Here is a 12,737-nt window from a genome sequence, read left to right on the forward strand (position 1 = left end):
GTAGCCAGAATCTTCAGAACACTCCCAAAAGTATTATACAACTTGTTTTCATTCACAGCCAGGTTCAAATGCTCTCCAAGCAGCAGAGCAGATCTTTGAAATGCGGTTTTAGAAACATGACTGCACAAGTAAGACATGGAAAAAGTTGCAAAGCTGTCACTGTCCCCCACAGCCGGGGAAACAGCAGTAAGGGAGGAAAACTTCCTCTTGTAGTGTATTTCAGGATATGGTTTCTCCCACGCATTTTCCTCTACTACAGAAGTTGCTCCCTAAAATTTACAAATAATTGATCCTATTTACCCACATTTACCCATCTGCACAGAGATATTAACTATGTTTGCCACATCCATCCCACAGCCATTTTTTTCCTCTGACCTCTTTTAGGGCTGACTGGTAAGATTCTGTTTGGTTGGTGGAGGTGTTAGGGTTGCCATATTTTGAAGAGCAAAAAAGAGGATGCTATGACAGCCATTCAAAGCAAATAAATGCAATGTGTCTCAGATTTTACCCCATAAAAAGAGGATGTGTTCTGGAAAAATAGGACACATGGCAACCCCAGCAAGCGGTATAGGATAAAGGGAGGTAATCCTCCATAGGATGTGTTTAAAATCAAAATCTTAAGTTCAGCCAACTTTAAATGTAGAAAAAATAAATTTCCATACACAAATAATAAAAATAACAGGCAAAAATATGATTTATTTATTTCCTTTATAAATTGCTTCCTCTAAAGCTCTTGAAGCAATTTTATATCTCAAAGTGTTGAATATAGTTACAAGTAGGTAGCCATGTTGGTCTGGCATAGTCGAAAAAAATAAAAAAAAATCCTTCCAGTAGTACCTTAGAGACCAACTAAGTTTGTCATTGGTATGAGCTTTCGTGTGCATGCACGTACATGCATGTATCTGAAGAAGTGTGCATGCACACGAAAGCTCATACCAATGACAAACTTAGTTGGTCTCTAAGGTGCTACTGGAAGGAATTTTTTATTTTACTGAATAAAGGATATCCCCAATAAAAATTCGTACAATAATATCTTAGTAGTTATAGTTTGTGCAAATGGAAATTTAACATACTGTATAAGATAATATGCCAAGTTGTAACACAGCTTTGTTCTTTCGTAGCATCTGGTTGAAGTTATGGAATTGGAAATCTGACAGCGTATTTAATAAACACTCACCCCTGAAACTTAAAATACCATGCTTGCTTACTACTGTTTTGTCTGTATATGTTGCCAACCTATATGTAAATAAGAAACAGAATGCTTACAAAATCTTTAAATTACACAAGCAATTTTAATATTGCATAACAGTAAAAAAATGCCATTTTCCCACCATGCAGTCGTTTAAAACTGACTTTTGTGTTTGCTTTACTATAAATAGATATATTTTTATAGCTTCCTTTCCATCAGGCTAACCAGAGAGTTGCAGTGGTTGAATATAGTCCTTTAGACCAGCAGTTCTCAAATCATTTCCCCCATCATGAAAGGGATTCTTCAGGTACTTACCGGTATTAGCGTTGTTTAATATCCCCCATGTATGTTATCTGAACATATGGTGTAACAAACGCTGGCTAGGTCTTCCTCTTGTGGCAAGATGAGAGACTGCACTGAGGGAGCAAGGTTCATGTGCATGGAAACTGGCAATGTCAAAAAAGCATACACAAATTACATTTTCCACAGCTTTACAGCTCAAATTACTCTTACATGTTCCACCCTATGCTTACTTCGATATATATGTGTGTGTTTTTATTAGACCTACTTCTTAGTAATGTTTTTAAGGATTAGGATATTAAACATTTTATCTCCTTGCAGTAAGAAAATGCTTACACAAACCAAGTCATGTGCAAATGAAACAAACCTATTTTGATAAGAGGACTATTAGAGCAGGGTCCCCAAATTAAGGCCCGGGGGCCGGATGCGGCCCAATCGCCTTCTAAATCTGGCCTGCGGAAGGTCCGGAAATCAGCATATTTTTACATGAGTAGAATGTGTCCTTTTATTTAAAATGCATCTCTGGGTTATTTGTGGGGCCTGCCTGGTGTTTTTACATGAGTAGAATGTGCCCTTTTATTTAAAATGCATCTCTGGGTTATTTGTGGGGCTTAGGAATTCGTTCATTTTTTTTCCAAAATATAGTCCGGCCCCCACAAGGTCTGAGGGACAGTGGACTGGCCCCCTGCTGAAAAAGTTTGCTGACCCTGGTATTACAGGAAAGATTAACCTATATTATGACTTCTAATGAGCACATCCAAATTGTGCTTCCCCTCTAGCAATTTCTCTATTTTATATTTATTTTATTCTCTTTATCTGGCCACCCAGTAACGTAAGTTCTTGTTTAAAATGTATTGTCCTCCTTCCCCTGCCCCCATAAGTGAGGAGTGGTGTCCCCATTCAAGCATGTAATTAGCAGGGAATGAGCAAAACTCACCTTCTCCAGCCCCAGCTATCCATTGAGACCCACAAATCAGTCTGTGCAGTTCACAATGTGCTACTGTGGCAGACAGTGAGTACAAAATGAGTGGAAAATCATACTGAAAGCAGGACATTTTTTATTTTAAGAAATGGGGGCCAGGATTTTGAATAAATAAAAACGCCAGGAGCAAGCAAGTCAGACATATGCAGAAGGGGTGGGAGCTGCGGCTGCTGCAGTGGGAGGGTGGGATGCTGGGAAGCCACTTGCCTTCTTGGCTTTAGGCAATATTGTTTCCTGACCTGATATGATGATTAGTGGTAGGGCTGGAGCGGAGGGGGACCAGGAGACATAGCTGAATTAATAAAGAGTTAACTATCAGGCATGTTCCTTCCTTGGCTGAGGAGGGCCTGGACACCAACCACATCCTTCTCCCCAGGCTTCACGCCCTCCTTGAATATTTTTATCTTACTTGAGGTGGGTGAGGAAAATGAAGTTAAAATGAATCATTGAGCTTCCCCAGCTCAAAAAAAGCATGCATTAGAACATAGCTGCAGAAGTCTTATCACAGAAACAGTGGGTCAAATTAATTAAGGGCAAATTCCATAGACTTTATCGCAATTAATTCCAATAGAATCAATGAACAATAGACTACGAGAACATTAAAAAAGCTTATACAGTACGTGGTAGGTATTTACAAAGCCAGGGTCTTTTAATTTGTGAGCTGCTAAACTACCATGATATTTACCAAGATGTGTATGAACCGGAGGTGGTTTGGGGTTGTTTGGAACAAATTAGATTTTAAAAGCTGAACAAGAAACCATTTAACCACAGAAGGGGAAATGCCGTTTATGTTTTTCAAACATTCACGTCAAATCAGGAATAACAATGGTATTGCCTGAAGTTCACTACAAATAATTTCTAATCTTAAAAAAACACTTCACAATCCTGGAATTGCAACATCTCAAATGAAATAAAGTAGGCAAGGTTAATTTTTGTAATAGCAATATTGCCATTCTGCCACAGTTATTGACTAGAATATGCCTGAATGGTTTTAAATCACAGCTGCCTCAGGACTTTTTTGATTTCTACACTGCAGTAAAGTGGCATGTACTGAGGGAAAAACTTATCATGGACCATTAGGTGGTTAAGTAAACATTCCTCAGACTAAACAATTGTTCTTTTTAACCCACACCTTATTTCAGTGTAATGTTGAATTGATTCTTCCTTTCTTAATTTTCAGGATACTGGAGTTGGCAAATCTAGTATAGTTTGTCGATTTGTTCAGGATCATTTTGACCACAATATTAGCCCCACTATTGGGTAAGTACTATACATACATATACAGTATATATAATGTTACTACAGTTTCAGTTTAGTAAATAAACAGTATTGATATAATCCATTTATATTTCAAGTTTATAGGAAAGCTCATTACTCAACATAATAGTGGTTTTGTTCATGCTTTTGAAGTGTTGTATAATGTAGAGAGCTATTAATTGAGTAAGCCTATTAACTTTCTCTTTAGGTAATGCCAGTTCCACACTATTATCCATTATGTACCTTTAACGGTTATTATTTGTTATGCAACTAACTGTTGTTGTTTTTTAAGTTTAGCTTCCAGAGGATGGAATTATGTGTTTTTAAATTATTTTATATTGAGTTTTATGTATAAACATTAATTAGCAGTCAATTAAGTCTCAATATTAATATATTGTTTCTAGCTTCTCTTTCAAACATCTATTTTATTACAATTACAGTGGTCCCTTGACTTACGAATTACTCGACATCTGTAAGTTTCGACTTACGAACGGGACAAATGGCCGCACCTTATGAATTTTTCTACATCCGAACGGAAACCGCTGGTGGTTTTAAATGCGGTTTCCTCAACTTACGAACTTTTACATGCGGTTTCCTCGACTTACGATTTTTTTCGAATTTTTTTTTCCTATGGGAAACCGCGTTTTGACTTACGAACTTTTCGACCTACGAATGTGCATTTGGAACGGATTAAGTTCGTAAGTCGAGGGACCATTGTACTTTACTGAATAGATGTATATTTTTGTCTCTTTTTTTGTTATTTACTTCTCGTTTGTGTTGGAACATAGCCATTGTCAGTAAATGGTTTGGCAGGACTTAGTATAAGTCAAGTGTTAGTTCTGGGAACATGTGAAATAACCAGTGCATCAGTGTGCATGAAGACTGCATTTCCTTGTATCCTCAGGGGGGATACATGGTACTCTTCCTCCCCATTTTATCCTCACAACAACCCTGTGAGGTAGATTAGGCTGAAAGTGAGTGACTGGCGGGAGGTCACCCTGTGAGTTTCATGGCTGAGTGGGGATATGAACCCTGGTCGTCCAGGTCTTAGTCTGGCACTCTTAACAACTGTGACACATTGACTCTCTTTTATATAGCTATGGTTTTCAGGCAGGCTTTGTCCCAGCAGCTATTTTATTAAATAACTAGCTGTCCCGGCCACACGTTGTTGTGGCTCATCCCTGTGACTGCCCCCACCCTGTTCCGACCCATGACCTATTCTGCCCCCTCCTCCCCCGGCTCATCCCTGTGACTCCCCCAACTCTGTCCCAACCTATGACCTATTCTGTTCCCTCCCCCCCCCCGACTCATCCCTGTGATTGGCCTCACCCTGTCCCACTTGCAAACCCCTGCGGCCTGGCCGGTTCCCCAGCATTGGTGTTGTTTTCTGTTAAAGGCCCATGTTCAGTTGGTTGGAATGTTCTGTTGTGATGTCATTGATAGTATGTAGCCAATGGCAGCAGGTGAGGTGTATGTTCCTTTGACGTCCACTGGAAGGCGCTATGTTTTTTTTGTTTTGTTTTTTGAGAAAATTCAATTTTTACCTGCCAAAGGTTTGGCACATGTGGAATATAAGGTTATGTTGGCACTCGCGTATTGGTACTGGACGCTGTGTCCAAATTTGAACGCAATCAGTCAAGTGGTTTCCGAGAAAAGTGGAAAGTCCCAAATATGGACCCTTTACATTATATATATATATATGTAATAAGAGCTCTTGGAATATAACTTGTGAAAAGCATATGGCTCTGAGCCATTTGGGTAGATGTAAAAACCCCAAAAATAATTTTTTAAAAAATTACTGCTTAAGACCCATACAAGTGATTGGTGTTTTTGACCTCTCTCACAATGTGGGATTAAATAGAGTGTAGGAGAAAGTGGGTATAATTAGGAGCTATAGCTCTTTTATTTAGGTTTGTGTATTAAGCTTTGGTTTTAACAGCATCTACATGAGGAACATCTGAACCCAAATTAAGATATTTAAATTTTACTTGTTGACAATTCCTAGGCATGTATCTGCTTCCAAAAATTTTATTTTAGAATTCATCACATCACCTTGGCTTTTAACAAGACAGGATAGCACAGTGTAAGTGCATGGCACGTAATTCATCTTCATTAATTTTTCCAAAACTTCAAGGCTTACCAGCTATGCAATATATGATTTGAATTTAATGCATGCATGTTTATGTCTAGAAACAAATCTGCCAACTTGTGCTAAAAAGAAAACTTTGGAGGCTTAAAGAACGATTTTATCCTTGTGTCATGCCTGCCAGGAATTATTCTATCATTGCCCAAGTCCCTCTGTGACATAGCACAGTGCTATGCTGGCAGAAAACATTGGCATAGTAGTACCCCTTACACCACTCAAATGAGCAGCAGCATAAGAGATGTTGTTGTTTAGTTATTTAGTCATGTCCAACTCTTCATGACCCCATGGACCAGAGCATGCCAGGCACTCCTCTCTTCCACTGCTTCCCAGAGTTTGGTCAAATTCATGTTAGTAGCTTGGAGAACACTGTCCAACCATCTCGTCCTCTGTTGTCCCCTTCTCCTTGTGCCCTCAATCTTTCTCAACATCAGGGTCTTTTCCAGGGAGTCTTCTCTTCTCATGAGGTGGCCAAAGTATTGGAGCCTCAGCTTCAGGATCTGTCCTTCCAGTGAGCACTCAGGGCTGATTTCCTTCAGAATGGATAGGTTTGATCTTCTTGCAGTCCATGGGACTCTCAAGAGACTTCTCCAGCACCATAATTCTAAGAGATACTTAACTGTAAATAATTTGCCAACTTTTACTGGAATAATTCAATTTTTTCTCATTGAACTGGAAGGTCATATGTTCATAATTTCATTTACCGGTATTCAGAGAAAATGCTACATGGATATAGTTCAAAATAGCAACATTCATATAGCAACATCTGTAAATCTTTGATTGAACATCACTGGTACTTTTATTATCTAGCGGCACTGTTTTTCATTGTAGTATAAGTACATACCTGCCCAGGTATTAACAGTGGCCAGGTATTAAGAAATGATTTGTTGATAATATAAGAAGCTTATATCTAAGTACTGTACTGCTTTTTCTTACAACCTTTTAGTGCTTCTTTCATGACTAAAACTGTGCCATGTGGGAATGAACTTCATAAATTTCTGATCTGGGATACAGCAGGGCAAGAACGGGTGAGTATGATTCCAGTATTTTTTAACTAAAGGCATTTACATGCTGTGCCTCTTTATTTTCACTAAAATATTGGGAAGTAGATATAATTGAGAATTACAATGTCAGTGAGGTGTGGAGCACACACAAAAGAGTTAAGGTGCTATGGAGGGAGGGTCAATCATTTTTTAAAAATAATTGGCTGACCGGAAGTGAGGGTAACCTCCTTGCAACTTCCAGTTGTTAACAAGAAAGACCTGTAAGGGCCAGGCCACAATAACTGCAACGAACAACAGACCAAAAAAGCAGCAGTTTCACGTGCCATTTACCTGTTTGTGCTTGTTGTTTTTCTATCCAATTAGTCAGGACCCTTATGCAGTATTATGCATAATACTGCATAAGGGTCCTTATGCAGGACCCTTATGCACAATGCAGTATTATCTGAAAAGAAAGCTTTTTCTTTTTAAATAACTTTACTGGGAGGGTTATGGGGAACCCAGGGTGGTGAATTGACTTAGTTCAAGGGTGGCCTACAAAGGCTAGCCTACCTTTAGCCACCTGAATTATTTTTTTGGTTGTTTACTGACAACTCATACAGTTGCTGTCAATGACATCTGGGTAGACTAGCCATCAAAGAATTTGTGCTTAGTTTTTGCAAGATGTCCTGGACCCAGGGACTACCGTACCCCTGCAAGTCATGGTGAAACTCAGGAGACAGCTTATCTTTACTCAGGTCTAATAATTATTAGCGTCTCACTCTTACTTCCTACTTCCATCACCCCCATTCCCCCAAATCTCTCTTTCTCTAAATAGCTTTTCCTCCTGGTGTGTTTAGGTCTCCACTGCATTTTTCCTGGTTTTCCTAGCTCCACCTTCAATCCATAAAAGGCAATCAGCTTGCCTAATAGTTTAGGTTTACGGTCCAGAAAATATATGTTTTTCTATGTTGTTACACCTGACTGTCTTGTTATTTTTATTTGTGTACTAACACTTAAAGTTGCAAAGCCGTTTCACTCTGTCTGCCATTTTGTGTTAATAAGACTTTAATCACAGTAAATTGTGTTGGTTCTTGCTCATTCCCATAAGAGGACATTACTGCGTTTCTAAAGTAATTGTGCCCCTTGCAATATTCTGTGGCATGTGGTTGTCTCCAGTAAATATTACTGAAGTGATTATTTCTTGAACATGCATGTAAGATACATTTCTATGTGTATAGACCAGGGGTCAGCAAACCTTTTCAGCAGGGGGCCGGTCCACTGTCCCTCAGACCTTGTGGGGGGATGGACTATATTTTGGAGGGGGGGAAATGATGCAAGAACACACGAGCCCTGGTGGTTGCTAACCTGTGCCTTGTGAGCAGGAGAGGGCTGGCAGTGGTGGTGGCAGAGGGACAATGAGCGGCGCGCAAAAGGGCTTCCGAGAGGGACTGTTTAAAATGGCGGCCGCTCGAGTACTGCTGCTGCTGGCACCAACAAAGCACAGCCCCCTTCCTCCTCTAGGCAGGGTGGGGAGAAGCCAGGAGGAGGCGCCGCTGCCGCCGCGGGAGGGAGAGGGAAAGAACACGCGCACTGATGATCCACACGTCGATTCCCGGACTGTCCGTGGGCCGGATCCAGAAGGCAGTTGGGCCTGATCTGGCCCGTGGGCCTTAGTTTGCCAACCCATGGTATAGATACATGAGCAACTTTTGTAACACTGGAAAACACTATTTAGTCCCATCCTCTGACTCCTGAGATTTCATCAAGCGTTGATCTCATATTATCATCATTATTATAATTTTATTGCTTACTCCATAAAATGTGGTGACTTACAATTGTAAATATCACTGCACCCTAAGAGTTAGGGTCTGCGTAGCTCATTTTCTTTTTAAAAAAAATGAGACCTGATATTCACTGGATCCTGATGGAGGACATTCCTTTGATAGGGATGACACCTCCTACTGGTGGTGATAGGCAGGGTCCTGTCTTTTCCCTCCTTTCCAGGGGGAGGAGCCAGTCCTCTTTTCCCAGACTGACCATGTCTGGTTGGTATAGATTGGGTCCACCAGCGCTCTATAGAGACTTGTCTTCCTTTCTTTTCTTCACAGATTTCTTCAGGGTTTTTTTTGTCATTCCCCAAATTAAATCACAGATAAAGAATGTAAAATGATTTTTATAAGAGCTGAACACCATTCAGTTTATGTATATTGTGATTAAGCTACAGTACTCAGTTGAACTAAATCAGTAAATACAATGAGGATCAGGCTGACATTATTTTAGTCTTTTCTTTAGTCTTTATGTTTTATAAACTTTTTTCCTTTGGAGATGGGAAGGAAGTTGAATGGATAAATCAAATGATATTGAAGCGACTGGTGTATATTGTCAAGTATTCATTCTCTCTCTCTCGCTTACTTATTTTAATAAAACCTATTTCCAAGTAAGAGTTTCATAAGTCTAACATTTGCTTCTTTACTCAGAAGTAACTCCCACTGAATTCAATGGAACTTATAGGACTACAAAGTTGTAGTTCCTAAGTTTCTCTAGAGCTAAAGTTCCTATCTGTTACTGTTTTATGGAAAGAATGTATTTAATCTGTTTTTTTTAGTGTGGATTAATATTTTCCACACAGTTTTCACCAGCTGGGAATGTTAGCTATTTCCTACCCCCCCCCCCGGCACCTCTCTTATGAACCAAGCAGCTTTTCTTTCATGATAATGTGCTTGACATTCTTAGTTTTTTGAAAACAGACTTCAAATGCACACACCAATTCTTCTCCATGCTGCTCATACCGGTGTATGTTGCTAACCTCCAGCTTTCCCAACAGATGTGGATTCAAGTGTGCCTTTCTGTACATGGAAGGTGTCTATTGCTGACACTTAGGAGTGCTTTACATCTCCTGCTAGAGCGTTGTGAGATAAAATGGAACTAAGTCTGTAATCATGGGGGCAACTCCCACTGAATCCCTGTGGATTTACTTCTGAGTAGACATGTGTGGAATTGTGCTGCAGATTCCAAATATGTTCTTCAATTTGCACAAGTAAAAGCGTAAAAACTGCTAAAGGGTGGTTTGTGAAATACTGTTTGCAGCTATTTTCCTTTTGCTCATGGCTTATTGGATCTACATAGTCCATGCCTTATAAAAAAAAATCTAGTATTGCCCACAGGAGGGGTCTCTAGACAAAAAGTTGCACAAGTAATTATTTGGTGTCTCTTTAGAGTAGAATAATTGTAGTTCATATTTAGAAGTTCTTTTTTTAGTTTAAAAAGATCTTTATTTCGATATTTTAAAAAAATATATAACAAAATATAACATAGCATACATAACATAACATAACATAAACTAAACGCACCAACTGCTGCCCAAAAATATATATATATATAGTAGCAGCAACAAACAGACAACACGGTAATGTTAGCAAAACAATGAAAAGGTAAACCACCGTGAAGGGCAAATATTTAAAAATATATGCACCAACAACCTTCACATATACAAGGAGTTTCAAAAATGTGTACAAAATCTCATGCTCGAAGTCTTAAAAGTCCAGTATAAAGTGCAATAATCAAGTCCGATAGTAAAGTGCTATGATGTATCATGCATTCTTATCTCTTCTCATGCGTTCTTATCTCATCTGACGGGCGGCCAGCTTCTTCCCCGTTTCACAGGAATGGTTTCCTCAGGGGGCGGACTCTTTCTTAAGTAATAAATTTGTATAAATTTATATGACGCACCATAAATACTTATACATTTATTTAAAACATTGTACAGAAATGTTTAAAATACTCACCAAAGGTTCATGTGGAAAAGCTTAACAAGACTACCGAAGCTCACAATTCTCAAAGAATGATGAAAATGCAACAGTTACTTACAAGGTTAAATACAAGGTTCAATCAGTAAATCATTTCAAATCAGCAACTCCTTGCAAGAAGTACAACACCAGCAACTCTTAAAGATATACAACTGTTAATAATCTCATGAATAGGATAAAAACGTTCCCCACCAAATCCTTGAAATTCCTCATTTATAGAAAGGCACTGAATTCTGCTTGGAGATTTAACCCCGTGGGTGCTAATGATCCGAATCTATGTATCCAGTATGCCTCTTTTTGGTGTAGTTTCCTTTTCAAAACCTCAGCATTTATTTCAGAGTGTTTGTGCTTATAAATAATAAACCATTTAAAGTCCGTAGCTCTATGGTTTTGCTCAATAAAATGGGACGTAAGTGGTGCCTCCAAAACTCTATTAAGCATTCGATTTTTATGCTCCAAGATTCTTGCCTTCACCGGTCTAATAGTACTCCCTATGTAGGCTAATTTACAATTGCATTAAAATAAAAAAATTCCTTCAGTAGCACCTTAAAGACCAACTAAGTTTTTATTTTGGTATGAGCTTTCGTGTGCATGCACACTTCTTCAGATACAGTATCTGAAGAAGTGTGCATGCACACGAAAGCTCATACCAAAATAAAAACTTAGTTGGTCTTTAAGGTGCTACTGAAGGAATTTTTTTATTTTTACTTCGATCCAGACCAACACGGCTACCTACCTGTAACCAGAATTACAATTGCATTGTAGGGCATACACAACTCCTCGAGAGTTACAATTAGTAAAAGACTCCAACCGGACAGGTTTGCAAGAACCAGGTATTGTGAATTCCTTAATTCTTGTGTTAATTCACATTTAAAGTGGCCCCGTATTTACGATGCGCGCCAGACCCAGAGCAATATACGGGACCACTTTAAATGCTGAGGTTTTGAAAAGAAAACTACACCAAATCCGATCTTATACCTTCTTTTTCCAGGTAGTCCTCTACTATTTTCCACCCTTTTTGAACTTTCTCCTTAGGGATATTTCTTAATTAATTAAGTTAATTGAATTTATGAATTTAGCTAAAATGACAGCTGCCATAACATATTTAGAAGTTCATCCACAGAAACTCAAGCACTACAAATGTATTATATACCCAGAATATTGTAACCCTTAGTTTACTTGTAATTTTGTCGCTTTCTATCTTGGAATAAATCTTTGTGCACTTTTCCCACTACATGTCTCTTGTTTTTCTTTGATGCTTAATAAACACTGAATCTACATGATTACATCCATAGACCTTTGTTAATTCTTAAGAGGGTCTCTTCTCCAGAGAGTAGCTGGAAGTGGGGAGGCAGAAAAAGGTCCACCTTTCCTTCCACTCTGCAGTTTTAATCTGAAATCGTAGGCACAGTACTGCACCCAGAGCTCAGAAACTGCTCACACTAATGAAATTCCCTATTGCAAAATTCGCTTGGAACAATGGGAGTTTCAAACATTGACAGAAATACTTTCAAGACTTATTCATAGAGGTCTGTTCTTGAAATGTGACGGGTAAGTAATGGAAAGTAAAGTGCTTTTAAATAATTCACTGTTCCTTTAAGAGCAATCATCCTCTTGAAAGCTGTGGTAAAACTTGTATTGATTTGTTCTTCCCTCTGATGTACAAATCCCGTAGTAGAGTCCTTGTGAGAAAAAATTCATAGACAACCAATGGACATCCCTGCTTCATAGGCAATATGTTCTGCTTTGTGCAATATGTAGGTTGATGGAAATGTATAAAATGGTCACTGTGCCTGGGCCCTGTAGCGGTCACTCTGACCTGCACATCACCACTGGACGTTTTACGGTCGATTGGTGATGTGCCAACTACAAAATAAACACCTCCACCAAAACACCACAGACCAGGATACAGATAAAATAAAACGAAGTTGCTTTATTGTGTGTTCATATGCTTAATGGTTGCAGTACAAATCTTAGGTTGTTCTAAATTTCAGATGGTTCCTATACCGGCCTATTACCTCTAATTATAAATTACCGGCCTATTACCGCTAAAGTCAACTAAGTAAATATTTATTAA

General features: G+C 38.9%; 1 protein-coding gene across 3 annotated transcripts in view; it reads left to right on the forward strand.

Annotated features, from left to right (window-relative positions):
* Nucleotides 1-12,737, forward strand: part of RAB31 (RAB31, member RAS oncogene family) — a 38,087-nt gene that overhangs the window by 4,689 nt on the left and 20,661 nt on the right. For all 3 annotated transcript variants that reach the window (XM_060277909.1, XM_035124392.2, XM_035124391.2), the window contains exons 2-3: nucleotides 3,652-3,731; nucleotides 6,818-6,899. In XM_060277909.1, the coding sequence (XP_060133892.1) occupies nucleotides 3,652-3,731; nucleotides 6,818-6,899 (162 nt within the window). The remainder of the gene's footprint in view (nucleotides 1-3,651; nucleotides 3,732-6,817; nucleotides 6,900-12,737) is intronic.

Source organism: Zootoca vivipara, chromosome 8, assembly GCF_963506605.1.
Source record: "Zootoca vivipara chromosome 8, rZooViv1.1, whole genome shotgun sequence".
NCBI classification, from domain to species: domain Eukaryota; kingdom Metazoa; phylum Chordata; class Lepidosauria; order Squamata; family Lacertidae; genus Zootoca; species Zootoca vivipara.